Raw genomic sequence first — 14,352 nt, forward strand, 5'->3', positions numbered from 1 at the left:
TCTTTTTTACACTTTGACCTATATAACTGAGCACATATCCCACAAATAACAAATACACTTTCTACAAAATAGATTGCTGTCCAGGAACCAGTTAGTTTGCTTTGCTATATAAAGAGGCTTGGAATGTGATCATTAAGTCAAATAAAATGAAGTTCAATACAAGTAAAATAGCTTTTTTAAACAAAAGAAAGATCAGGGAACTATTTCGTGTTTCTTCGGAAACACCCATACTGTACAAGCTTTGGTATTGTGTAGGTGAACTAACCACCTATTGTTTGACAACTAAATGAAGACCTTATGAAATATAATCAACCTTAAATAGGCACAGTTACTTTTATATATGCAAATCAATAAAACCAAATCCTCAGACTCAAGTATTATTATTGCTATTTTTTTGTCATATTCCTTTGTATGCTTACCTTCACATTACAAGCAGGATTTAGAAAAATGAATTGTCTTTTAAAATTAAACTTCAGTCCATTCTAAGGTTAATAAAGGCACCAGTGCTTGCACATTGTCTTGTGCTGCTAAACGTTCAACAGGAAATAGATGTGTTTTTTGAAGCAAAGACCAGAAAAACTATTTATACACTTTAATACAAAAAATAATATACACTATATTTTCCTTAAGAGTGAACAGGTAGACCAATGCAAAGATGAGTGGTATAACAGACCATACAAAATGTTGTATATTTAAAAAATGTTCTATGTGCAATTATCTACAATGCTCTCTGGGAAAAGGGGAAGTGTCTGAATGTCTGTTTCCTTCAGCCGTCTGTAGGCACATGAGCCAGGCTAAAGAGTTGAGCTTGGGTTTGTAATCAGGGACAGTGAGCTCCCAGTCTTATTGCAGTGGGCTGTCAAACACTGTGTCTGGCAGGACAGAGATCTTTAGCTTCTTATCAGGCCAGCTGTACTCCTTAGGCAGCTTAGACTGGATGAGAGGGTAAACAGATATACAGCGTGTTAAAAACATTCAATAGTTTATAAGATCAGTTAAACATTTTAACCGGAGGTGTAAAATCATACCACTTCACGGGTGCTCAAATCCTGAATGTCAGCTAGCATCTGCTCTACAAACTCCTCAGTAAGGAGTATCTAAATTGAGGAGATCAGAAGTCACACACACATGGAATGACACTGAACTTTAAGGAAATCGTTCACCCAAAAAAGAAAATTTGCTGAAAATTCACTCACCACCAGGCCATTCAAGACGAGTTTGTTTGTTTGTTCATCAGAACAGATTTGGAGAAGTTTAGCATTACATAATTTGCTGGTCAGCAAGTGATGTAATGCTTAATTTCTCTAAATCTGTACAGATGAAGAAACAAACTCATTTACATCTTGGATGGCCTAAATGTTCATTTTGGGTGAACTATTCCTTCAAGGGATGTAATAGTAATGCATGACTGTTACCTGTAGCCATGGTCCATGTGCAGCATACGGATGCTCTTCTGTGGCAAAGGCCCCTTCTACCCCAGTGGATACGAAGGTGATTGCTGTATCTCCATTAATGCTTTTATATGTGAAATGTCGGCCATGAAGCAGACGGCCTCTACAAGAAAAGATTAAAAAGAAAAAAAAATTGAATTAATCATTTACACAGACATTGATAAGTGTTGTTAACACAAGCGGGAAATATCAAAGGCTAAAACTATAAGTAACCTGATGTTCACTTTCTCCCTGCTCTCATTTGGACTTTAAACAAAGACATCTCTGTGAGCCTCGTCTCAGTTTCTGTCCAAACAAGATTACATAAAACTCATATCCCACTCTTTCAGTGCCAGCAAAATCAGAGTTGTTAGCATTTCAGTGAGATTGTTTGTAAAACTAATATATTGTAAAATAAAGTGCAAATCAGCAACCAGTAAAAAGATTTCCCCAAAATTCAAGATAAGGGGGCAAAAATTCCCCTACACAATTAAAGAAATCTCTTTAGACTGTCATGATTAAAGTGAAATGTGAAGATTGGGGGGAAAAAAATAAAAAAAAGAAAAATTCTGCTATATTATCTTAAAATAAAGAATAGGTGGTTTACTTTGCATCGGAGCAATAAAAGTGGTCGCCTGTTTAATATGGATTTATATAGGCTACTAAATGTCAATATTTTCACATTACCTGTTTTTACTTATTACTTATTATTTGTCACAAATACAATTTTTTAAAAAAATTTCTTTTAAAATTCCTTTCATAAAAAACAACGATTATAGAAATATTATTAATGTGAGAATACCTTATGCAAACAATATATCAGTTCTATATATTTATTATTAATCTCAGTTCAGAAGTAGCTTTAGTAGGCTATTATAGGTTAAAACTAAAATGACTAAAACTAAAATAAAAATAATAATATTTTCTAAATATAAATGTTTTTTTTTTTTTTTTAAGAAGAATACTGAAACTTAAACTGATTACATCAAGTCTCAGGACAGTTTTATTACAGGTTTGCATGTATTACCTGTGAGATTTGATGTAAATTGAGAAATACAGCATTCTTATTACTGCGATATGTTTTAAAACAGTGCAAAATGAAAATACTACAAAGCAGCATAGCATAAATTTGGACCAAAAGTTTTTCTCTCTCTCACAGACACGCATCTCTTTCTGACATTTTCTGTCTCTCTCTGTCTTTGTCTCTCTCTCTCTCATGAAACAAAACAAAACAAAGCAACACTGCCTATTATATTGTATATAATACTGTATATGCCGTTGCACTCCACAAGCATTTATCCTGAAACAGACACTTTGCCTAAACCTGCTCTGTGAGTCAGCCATCAGACATGTAAATGACAAAGTTGTATGGTATTGTATAATTTATGTTTGTTTTTTTTTTTTTAATTTTGGACGCATTTATCCAACCTCCCACACGCAGAAACTCTGAACAAAGCACACAAATTACATGGCTTCAAATCATATTTTGTATTCCTCATTTTATATCAAATCACACAGGGAATATGAAAACCTGCGATAATTAATACATTCTTACATAACTACATACATACATAACTTCATGCAGAGTCGAAAACTTGTAAAAGCCAATTCACAGACGCCGCACATTAGTTCTCTCGGTTTAAAATCAGCCAACACTGTGAATAGCCAAAAAACAAAAACTAATAAACAAGTAAAAGGTATGTATTATGCATATTATTATTATTAGTAGTAGTGTTTAAAACATGGTTTAATTATTATTTTATGTGATGCAACCTACTCTAATTTTTCTTCCTCAAATATGCCATTTTGAGTTAGAGAGAGAGAGAGAGAGATGTATAAATTGTCTGCGTCTGTGTCTCTCTACAAACAACGAAGCTGAGTTTAGTTACTTAATAAAACAGCGATTTTACCCCCCTCGTTTCTGAGAAATATAATGTAGGGATTCATTATCGATTAGTAAAAGTCACGTGGCAGCACTGACAACAAGTTTATGGGCTTCTGAATGTTACTTTTTGCACTCTCTGTGTGCGAGTGGTGTGTGTGTGTGTGCATGCGCTCGCGGTTATTATATATATTGAGCGATGATTAAACTGAATGGTTTTAATGCATTGGCCTTGTCACACACACATACACAGTGGTGTTCAGTATGGTCACACTATATCTGTTATTCAAGAAACTTTTGAAAAGTTTAAAAAACAATTTATGAAAAAATCTTCAGAAACTATTTGCATGAAAATCAAATAGACCTATTGTTTTTTTATGGTATTATTTAAAAATGTGTATGTACTGTATAAATACAGAATGCATTTTGGCACAGTGGTTAACCAGAAAAATTAAAAATGGCACATCTTGTCGAAAAGGTTGCCGACCCCTGGTCAATTAGCTGGAACATTAAACACATTAATTATTTGAGATTAAATGTTATAATGCTTTATTACCCTATTATTGTAATATTACTGGTTTATTTCATTATTTGATATCTTTATAAGTAAAAATGTCACAGTTCCAGCTTTGAGCAGTTGTGGTGATTTTGCAAACGAGTTTAACATGTGACTAAGTTTTATGTACAGCCATGGCTTTGGCGGCAGTACTTGTGGCGGTAATAGGCATTTTGATTGGCTACCTACTGTAGATCTGCTCATGTTGCATCAGGTTTCTTTTGACGTGTTTTTTGCAGCATTGAGCATTATGACCATAGACTATAAAAAAAAAAAAAATATGGACATTGTGTCCCTGACGTCACCCGTTGGATTCTGGATAGTATTTTTGAAGCCTAAAGTGGGCAGAGCCGGCCATGGGCTTCTTGGCAGCACGTCACTTCTGGATAATTGGAAATGGGCAAAGAGGCGGGACATGGGTGGAGCTGGTTGCTGAAACCACACCCGCTTAGCTCGACGGTGGTGACAGCAGCGGCAATCCACCTGTCACTCAAGTTGCCACGCCCTTAATTATGCAAACTTTTAGGCTTAATATAATTTAAAAAAATATTTTTTTTTTTATAAAAAAAATTCACCCCCCTCACAGCTGTCATGAAGGGCAAAATTAGCTGTATAGATCAAAACCACTTTTTGTACCATGCTGTTAACATATTTGTTTCTGCTGTAAAGTTGGTTATTTTAACATGGTGGGGGGGGTCTATGGGATTGAATCCCTTTTGGAGCCAATCTCTATCCACCAGTCGATGAATTGCAGCTTAAGTCTCTTCCGTGTTGGTTACAAGAGAGAGACCGGAAGGTTGCTGCTTGATTAAAACCAATCACACGTTTCTGTTGAGTTTATAGCAATGGCCAATCGGAGGTGTTCAGTCGCCACTGAAAACGTAAGGTTTTTTTTCAGTGCATGCTCGCTGACTAAATTCTGCAGTATTTGACAAAGATAGCACAAAAATGCCCCTGGAAATGAACTGGAACTAAATTTGAATTGATTAATGGAAAAGTTTATTTCTGACCCAGGTGAATTTCAAGAAAACATATGGCAAAAGACCCTTATGTTACACAAGTACACTCCCTACATAGTTCTGCCCTACCTAAGGCACAGTGGGAGAAGAGTCCCAGACTCCTGGTTGAACTTCAGATGCACGCTTTCCAGCTGTCGTGTTCGCACCAACTCGTGAGGGACAATCGCTGCTGAGCTCTCACTCTCTAGACTGTTCTTACGGCTCCTGAGACAAAAGAAGAGGGGAAAAAAGATAAATAAGGAAAAAAAAAGCATGAGGGTGTCCAATTTGTGTCCAAGTGCCCAGTTTGAATATTTGGCCACTGAAGCCACATTTGAACTTTATAAATGTCAATACATTAGATAATCACGTTTAATCACATTAACTATGAACACAATACCCTAAATGTTTAACTACCAGAAATGTTCCAAATACTGAGGTAATGATATTTTTACATTTGTAGCTTAAGTGTCCAAATACTTTTTGAGAGAACTTAGTAAACAAATACTGCAGTGCAGATTTTTGTGTTACCATATGTTAACAAAAAGTAACTTGTAGACACTACTGAACACCCATTTTCAAAGTGGAATAAAGAAGAAGAATAGACTCCATAGCCCATTTGTTGGAGAAATAGTTTCAGTTTCACTCATAGTTGGCGCTTACCTTGATATCTGCTGGGTCTGGAAATGTCCAACTGATTGTCTATGGAGAAATTAGGGGCAGATTTGTACCACAGCGAAGTGAATTAATGCATTTACCGCTACTGCCAAATGGCAAATTATTTTTTTTCTTTTCAAAAGCCACTTTTAACTTTCCCTCTTTTAAAGAGATTGGGAGTGCTCCTTTAAATGCATCTACATTTTATTTGTAATTCTGCTAATTCAGTTGCTCATATAAGGCCTTTTAAGCAAAATGTTAGACAGATGCATGAGCGGAGCAAGTGTGGCAAACACAGGTTGAGCAACTGATCAGCAACTGATTAACAACTGACAAATAAATTCATGACACATTTAAGCGGTCTGCAAAGTCTGTCAGTTAAGTGTCCATAATGATAACTGACTGCTTTATTGAAAATAGGAACAAATAAGTAAGTAAAATAAAATTGCATGCAGGATTTAAATCCTTTTCATGAAGCCTGGTTCTGTTAATGGTTCTTTAACTTGCACTGCTGCTGAATCTATTGCTCGAAACATACATTGCTGACCAAAGTAGTCAGATTCTCCAAATAATTAATCTTGTGAGCCACTTTTTAGTAAAACAAATCATGTATGAATCAGTCGGAGGGGGGATGTAAATTAATCAGATACTGAAACTGCTTTCGTCATGACAAACTTGAAATTCAACACAACGACTTAATCACGAGTACTAAAAGAATTGTTAATGAAGCTGGAATCGTTAAGAGGAATCTGAACCAGAATTGTTCAATTCTTTATGAATCTCAGTCATCACAGAAGCCTGAAATCCTGGAAACTCTCCATAAAGTAAGTATGTACAGAAGTGAAGTTCTTTATAAGGAAACTGTCACTGTATATCACTTCAATTCAGCATTATGTTTTTCATCATGCTTATTTGGAACAGGCAACACAACCAATTTCAGCAGGCATTCAGGCTGTGCTCCAGGATGTATGTCTGAATATCTGGCAGGGGACCGTGAGCAAAACAAGGGGGCGCTGACAACGGGATAGTGAGATTAACCCAGACAAACCATGCACTGAGATGATCTGGTCTGCACAGTGTTTAATGAGATGAGGATGGAGTGCTTAACACAGTCACCCTAGCTAACTGCTACCATCACAGCCCTAATAACAAAGATTACAGGCAAGTCTAACAGCGCAAATAATCATGAGTCAAAAGCATAATTCTGTGAGCTAGTAACACTGCTGTACAATAGCAGGCCAGCTGGCAAGAGTCAGCACTCATGAGGACAGAGACTGAAGGGACAGGCTGTGTCTGAAAAATACTTGCAGGTAATTATCCACATATTGGACAGGCTTCTGAGCCGCTGTCAAACCAATAGTGATTTTGCTATACATAGCGGTTAAGTTGAACCAACCAAAGTTCATTAAATTAAATGACAGGTTAAACACCGCCTCCACAGAAGAATATCAATGCCTAATTCTGTAGCCCCGCCCACTGATTTGTGCATGACATAGTAGGGAAATAATGCTAAACCGAGCAACCAATCAATAAACATGCCGTTGAAAATCGCTAAATACTGTGCAGTGCCTGGTTGTGGAAGAACAGTCGCTGCATAACTTTCCTTCGAATTCAAATATTAGGAATGTGTTGTTGAACTTTATTTTTAATGAAGTTTCAGCTCACGTGAGTAAAACATTGAGTGTTTGTTTGCTTCATTTCACTGCGGATTCCTTTGTAAACAAGACACAGGTCAACGCTGGCTTTGCAGAGAGACTGAGATTAAAAAGCAATGCTGTGCCGTCTATATTGGATCCGACAGGAATGGCGCAGCACACTTATGCGAGTAAAAAATATTTGTACTATGTCACTATTGCTTAGTTAGAGATCGCTTGATATGTCCTGATTATGTGTACGTGTCTAACCAAAGTCACAGAAGGCTCCAACTATGCAGGACGTAGCTTGTCAAAAACAGAAAGTTAGTTTACTATGCAAAATTATCCAATCATAGCAGTGGGTGTTTACTTCCAAGTCTCTAATGCGGCACACCCATGAAATCAAGTGTTTCTAGGGCCTCAAAACTGGGGTAGAAAATAGCCTATTACTTATTGATTTTGATGTTTTTGAATGTAAAAACCACACGAACGTCATAAGTAAACCTAGACAACAGTATAAACAATAAAAAAAAAAGTCAGTTCATGACCCCTTTAACAGGCGTATAAACTAATTTATAGGGGTGGACATCCCCTATAAATTAATAATCATAATTACCACAATCGCAATCATTTATGTGATTAATTGTGCAGCCCTGTGTGCAATTAACAATATAGCAAAATCTCTACCTAGTGACACACTTTTCACATTATGTATATACAGTCAGAGCACCCAGCCCTGGCACCAAACCACTTTTGTCTCCTAGCCATAAACCATAATGATGCCATCCTGTCCCAAACAGGTGGCATAGCAAACCAAAGCAGTTTGGTGTCCTGAAACAAACTCGTCAAATTGCTACTTCCAGAATTATGATCACAGCACTAGTAAACCATACTTCCACTTGACCAGTATAATCACTCAGTCCTGATGCTTTGATTGTCGTGAAAAGTGCAGGACTTACTGTGGCCGGTCGTGACTGTGCCTCTGACTGCTGATGGGAGGCAGGACAGACTTGCTCTTAATCTCCAGTCCTTTCCTCAGGGCCTCTCTAATCTGTTCTGTGTCTGTATGAACAATACACAAATACTCACGACAACGACATAGTCATTTGAGCCAATACAAAATCTCTGAAGCATACAGAGTTTGGTGTCTTGTTTTTAAATCAGGCTGCGCTTGTCCTTAGCACCCATCACCTTTGTCTGACAGCCTGCGTGGCTGTGACCCAATGCAAATGCTCCGGCTGTCGTCCTCATCCTCGGGAGGTCGGCTCAAGTCATCCCAGGCACACTTGGCACTGACCCCGCTCAGGTTAGAGCCGTCCGTCTCTATGCCCTTATCCACTCGTTCCTGCGGGATGAGCAATCAACACACGCACTAATCAGCAGGAGATCAGCATGGCTGGACATGTGTCCGTCTCAGCGCAGAGAGCGAGGGGTCAGAGGACTAACAGCAGGTGGAGGGGTTGAGTTTAACAGCCACAGACTTAATTATACTCCGTCTTTTCCCATCACTCCTGAAGCATCACAGTATGTGTTATAACGGATGACCTTAATCGCCAGAAATAATATCATGTGACACTGAAGACTGGATGCTGAAAATTCAGTTTTGGAATATAATACATGTAAAACATACTGCTATTTTACTGTATTTATTTATGATGAAGTAAATGCAGCCTGGATGAGCACTTAATTCCAAAACAATACCATCTTTACCAAACTCATACTAGCGTAAAATGTAAAAATATAAGAAATGCGCATAAATTAAATATTCACTATTGACCATTGTATTTATAACATTGATCAATACTGATAATTTTACCAAAATACTAAAGTTAAAATTTTGTGAGGAGCAGACGGAAATATTAAAAATCATCTTTAAAGGAAGAGTTGGAGCAAATAACCATGGACAGTTGTAATATGGTAAAGAGGGACATGTAAATTCTTCAAAATATCTCTTTTGTGTTCCACATAAAAAAAAAAAAACAGCAAGCCATTTAGGAACAATATCGAGGTGGGTAAATAAAAGCATTTTCGTTGGTGGGTGAACTGTTCCTTTCAACAACATGCAAACTTCAGAAAACCTTACTTGCATATGTGGATCAATGTCAAATATAGTTTCCCCTCTTCTCATGTCAGTGATTAACCATGGACCCCCAGCACTGCAAACAAAACAGCAGATGAAACAAGACCCATTTCAGAATTAAGGAAAAACAAGAACAGCACAAAGCATCTCAGAGCAAACGAAAGCTCCTGACCCACTTCCTACAGAGTGACTGCATTCAAAGTACACCGCTCTTATCTACAGTTCCCACAATGCCTTAGCAATAGTGGAAAAGAGACATGAATAAGGAACATAACATATTCTTGTATTTGCTTACAGTAAATTTAACACAAACTTATGACTTCACCAATCCCATAGAGACAAAGTAATAAATCAAGGGCATTAATTTAGATTCTCAGCTGGTTAAATCAGTCCTGGAGTTTCTTTAACGCAGTTTTCCCTCCAATTGAGCACGAGCATGTCCTTGGCCTGTCTCATGGCTGGCTGTGGGATTACTCACATGTGCACTCCTCTCAGCAGGTCCAGAATGCCTTGACCGTTCCACTGCTGCGCTGCCTGCAGCTCCTCTGTGCAAACACCCACAATCTGATGAGCACAGAAGGAAAAACTTAATTTACACCGATCACAAGGAGACGCATGCACAGGAGGACAAGGTTAATAAGTGAGGAATTTCAAATGTATGGTGAGGCTCAGCTGAACCTACATGACTATATAAACATGTCTGAAAACGATCTCAATGGCTAAAGAAACAAATAAGAAAACTAAATAAATGTGGACTTTATACTACCTTATATTCAACAACTTTTTTGAAACTGCTGGAATGTTGTGCCTGACCTGAAGGAAGCTGACGTGACCAAAGGGGGTCTGCACTGGCAGCATCTGGGGGTCCTCCGTGAGTAACATATGCTGGATTCTAGACTCGCTGTTGTCCAACGGACTGTGCCACGAAATGTGATCTCCACTACAGAATGTGTTTTCTGTCACAGAGCAAATGGAGATTCTGGGGGTCCTCCGTGAGTACAATTGAAATTAAGTTTAATTTTAGTCAGACAACTCTAGTATATTGCATACAATACATGCAATAGAATATAGAAATAGATAACTCCTATGGGACAAATCTGCTATTTTTACACTAAAAACACTTAGAAAAGTTTATATGTGGATTGTTTGCACTTCCAATCAATAAAACTACTAAAATACAGCAGAATGCCACATTCTGCTAAATACAGCCTGTACATATTTAGATGTGCGATTCCACATGCTGCACCTCATATCACTGAATTGGATTCTAGATTAAAAGCATTAAGAGGGTCATAATATCAGGCTGAGAAATGATCATGAAAAACTAAATAAATAAACTGTTTTGATTTGAAAATTGTGTATATTTATTCATTTTCTTAATACTAACATTATAAGCAAACAACAGGGGGAAAATTTAATCATATAATACAATCCCTTTAAGAGAGCCCTTTTTAGACCATTATATTAAATGACTTTAAATCTGTTAAATCTGAAAACAGGAATTATAAAACTCAATGTGATCTCCACTACAGAATGTGTTTTCTGTCACAGAGCAAATTACACCTTAAAGGGGTCGTTATAATGTTTGATTTTATATTAAAAAACATCTTAATTTAGGCGTAATAATCTACTTTCTATCCTGTTTTTGAGCCTATCTGCAGAACAGTCTGTTTTATAGGCGGGGCGCATTCAAGACTCAGAACAGTTTCGCTTATTAAAATATCAGATGCACGCTGCTGTGAAGTACTCTGAAAACAACATGCATCATTAGGATTAAAAACGTATAAATACTCAGTATATATCAAAAGGTGTGGAACAGACAATGCAATGGTGGTAAAAGCATGTATATTCACACTTCTGTGTTGTGACATTACTGTTGGATCCACTCGAGTCAAACTCAGCACTGCATCATCGTTTACTTTAAAATCCTGCATCATACTATCTTGTTTAAAAATTAATCCGTAGTAAAGAAAGGCTGCATTTACATTGCAAGTCTTAATGCACAGAACCGATCTTTCCACCCTATGTGATTTTTTGGCCCGTCTGTTTACATTCACTTTAGACACGACTGGTATCTGATATTTGTGTTGAAATTAATTCCCGCCCAAAAGGATTGTCTGCAGTTATCGCTTTACTGTGCACATGGTAGACCCTCAGGTTTTGAATTGCTGTGCTATTAAAATTATTTATATAATTCACGTTGAGTGGCCATTATTATTTGCCAGCATGGACAACGGCTGTTTTGCAGCACAAAATCTGACTGAATGGATAAATAATGGAAAATTTGTTAGGCTATTTTATCTACAGCTCGTTAGAAGTAGAATTCTTTAGTGAAATAAAGTAGAGCCAAGATGAAATTTATTGAAAATGAATTAAAATGAATTAACTAGAGAGAGAGAGAGAGAGAGAGAGAGAGAAAGAGAACGCACAGGCGAGTGTGAAGTTTGTTGGTTTAATTACAAAAACTGCTAAGTTATCACCTCATTGCTGAGAAATATAATGTAGCTTTTAGCGGTTGTATTTATAAAATTCATGGGGCAGGGGTTGAAAACCAGCTCCTGAATGTACAATTTCTTACCTATATAAAGTTTCCATCTCAATAAAATGCAAGCGCATACAGTACATTATATTCTGCAGAGGCGGTGCTTAGCCACAATATTACATCATAAAGTGGCACATTCCAAAACAAGCCATTTTCTGAGCTTGGTTTCAAATAAAAGCTGTTTTTAAACTAACAAGAAAGTTGTGAGTTTTGAAGCTTACAGGATGTTTTTATAGTACATTGACCCGTCATATGTCAAAAGTAAAATTCGATTTCTCGGTTCACGACCCCTTTAAGAGTGGGTGCAGGTACAGTACCTGATTGAAACACGTATCGAGCCAAGCCTTGCATGAGCTCGGCTGGCCAGGTAGGGGGTGCCGTCTCTCCTGCTTCTCTCTTCAAGCGAAATGTGAGCTCAAAACCAAAACCACTTGGGCCCTCTTGACCTGTGAATCTATAAAGAAGCAGAATTCAGCTTAAATCAATACAAACCTACATCAACTAAACTCTTAACATAAAACTAAAAATTAACGAATAAACTAGCTGGGTAACTAATAAACTAGATGGGTACTGCAGTAACAACACTGCCATGTAACAAACTGTTCATCTCATAATCTGTCATTCTTACTCATGAACTCTGTTGTCCCCGTACAAGTCACTTAGACCCAAGCTGACATAGTGCCAGTGTTCTGGTATATCTTGTCCGGGACATCCCACGTTTCTGTACATACTAATGTAGTCTAGAGGATCTGGACCCCCTAACCTGAAAAGAGGATTATGGGAGGAAAAAGTAAGTCATTGAGATAGAAAAGTACTCTTGAAAGTTTGTTATTTGCCTATTTATAATTCTTCTGCTGACTGAAATTTGATTATCCTTTTTGATCACCACTCAGTGTTATAATAGTAAAAAAAAATAGTTATGAAATAGTTGAAACTATTCTTTGAATAAAATTCAGTTTTATTGAACTTGTTTTTAATGTGTGCATATCAAGCAACAACATAAAACAGAAATGCTTCAGACGTCTCACCAATACTTCACAATGGCTGTGACTTGCAGCGGGTTCGCCTGATCGGGATACAGGCGCCTGGATTCCCCATAAATGGCCTGCAGTCCCGGGGGAAAGATCGAGGCGAGGCCGAGGTGCGCTGCTGCCCCGCTGCTAGGCCGCATCTCATCCATCCCCACACGGCCGCACCAAACAGAGAACAAAGTTTTCGAAACGCAAGAAAAAAAATGTGTTCTTTAAAGCTTTCAATAAGAGAGACAATTAAATCACCGATAATGTAAAACCACCTTTCCCTCTATGTTTAGTCCCTGTTGCGGTTTTTCCAATGTGGTCTGATGTCCAGAAAGGGGACGTCGCTAACTCTTTGATTGACACTTGACCCACCCAATCAGAACAGCCGTTAGAAAAACAAGCCATGAGAGCCGCGATGCGGTTGGACGAATGTATTGTGATCGATCTAATAGTTTGTTAGCTGTTGATCCATGTGGAGGTGGGGCTCAGTGGTCTGCTACACAGAATGCGTCCATATCCACTGCCATTCAACAACAGTTACTTATTTCTTTCTTCTTCTTCTTCTTCTTCTTTTTTTTTATTTTATTTTTTTTACTTTTGCGACATTAAGAGACGAAGTTGACTGTTTTATAATTTATTATGTATTCAACTTCATTTTCAATTAACTTCTGTTAAAACTTTTAGTACCTCCTGTTAGACAATAACAGGAGGAAATTCCAATCACTTTCATAGACACAATATTTTGCTATTTTTTTGTTTTTGCCCACCACGCATACATAATTTAATTAATATATAATTCTTTACATTGCCTTCTTTTTCTACCCCCCCCCCCCCTACCCCCCCCCCCGCCACACCCACACAAAATAATAATCTAATTTAATTGATATTTTAAAATAATTTTTTTTATTAATCTTTATTTTACTGTTTCACTGCTAATATGCTACTTAAAATGTATTATTCACGTGCCAGAAATTTCATTAATGTATCTATTTGTTTCATAAATCTATTTAATTTTAGATTTGTACTGTTTTTGCTAATGCTTAAATTTGTTTGTGAAGCTACTAACTGTACTTTCCAAAGCAGATACAGGTTTAGTGCCACCTGCTGGACAGACTATTGACTGTCTGCTCTGTCACATGAATCACCCAGTACTGGATGGACCCTATATCAGGGGTTTTCAAACCTGTCCTGGAGACCCCCCAGCCCTATACATTTTGTATGTCTCCCTCATCTAACACACACTTACTAAACTCACCAGCTCATTAGTAGAGACTGTGTCTGACAAAGGAGGCAAAAGGGACAGTGCCGGGGGCCTCCAGGACAAGTTTGAAAACCCCTGCCTTATATTATAATGGAGGATGTTTTCCCCCCAGCCAAGATATGCAAAAGACTTTTGCTGTTGTTTATTTTAAATGCATCATAATTAACAGGAATAATCATATCTCATTCTTGTTTTATGAATGTTCTGTGTTTTTAGATTTCGATCTTGTCCTTGGTTTATTCCAAGATAAGATCAAGGTGTCATAAGTTCTGGAAAGTGATGTAATAACATAA

At 37.4% G+C, this 14,352-nt stretch overlaps 1 protein-coding gene across 5 annotated transcripts; it reads right to left on the minus strand.

Moving 5' to 3' along the window:
- Nucleotides 1-577: 577 nt before the first annotated feature.
- Nucleotides 578-13,206, minus strand: LOC109069995 (suppressor of fused homolog). 5 transcript variants are annotated; one of them, XM_042768767.1, is made up of 14 exons: nucleotides 13,074-13,206; nucleotides 12,808-12,950; nucleotides 12,408-12,542; nucleotides 12,097-12,233; nucleotides 10,051-10,193; nucleotides 9,716-9,801; nucleotides 9,241-9,313; nucleotides 8,349-8,505; nucleotides 8,117-8,219; nucleotides 5,530-5,568; nucleotides 4,957-5,091; nucleotides 1,416-1,554; nucleotides 1,029-1,097; nucleotides 578-933 (listed from the first exon to the last, which is right to left on the minus strand). In XM_042768767.1, exons 2-14 carry the CDS (start codon nucleotides 12,948-12,950, stop codon nucleotides 844-846), a joined length of 1,449 nt encoding a protein of 482 aa, XP_042624701.1. In that variant the 5' UTR covers nucleotides 13,074-13,206; the 3' UTR covers nucleotides 578-843. The 5 variants fall into 5 exon arrangements, with proteins under 5 accessions (XP_042624701.1, XP_042624700.1, XP_042624699.1 ...); XM_042768766.1 differs by having other exon boundaries at nucleotides 8,349-8,502; nucleotides 12,808-13,159; XM_042768765.1 differs by having other exon boundaries at nucleotides 12,808-13,158.
- Between the last annotated feature and the right edge of the window lie 1,146 nt (nucleotides 13,207-14,352).

Source organism: Cyprinus carpio, chromosome A13, assembly GCF_018340385.1.
Source record: "Cyprinus carpio isolate SPL01 chromosome A13, ASM1834038v1, whole genome shotgun sequence".
Classification (NCBI taxonomy): domain Eukaryota; kingdom Metazoa; phylum Chordata; class Actinopteri; order Cypriniformes; family Cyprinidae; genus Cyprinus; species Cyprinus carpio.

Coding starts and splice junctions, on each gene's coding strand:
- LOC109069995 (XM_042768765.1), bottom strand. CDS start 12,959: ATGGATGAGATGCGGCCTAGCAGCGGGGCAGCAGCGCACCTCGGCCTC. Junction 9,802..10,050: donor GTCACGTCAGCTTCCTTCAG/GTCAGGCACAAC, acceptor TGTGCTCATCAG/ATTGTGGGTGTTTGCACAGA. Junction 934..1,028: donor ATTTGAGCACCCGTGAAGTG/GTATGATTTTAC, acceptor CCTCTCATCCAG/TCTAAGCTGCCTAAGGAGTA.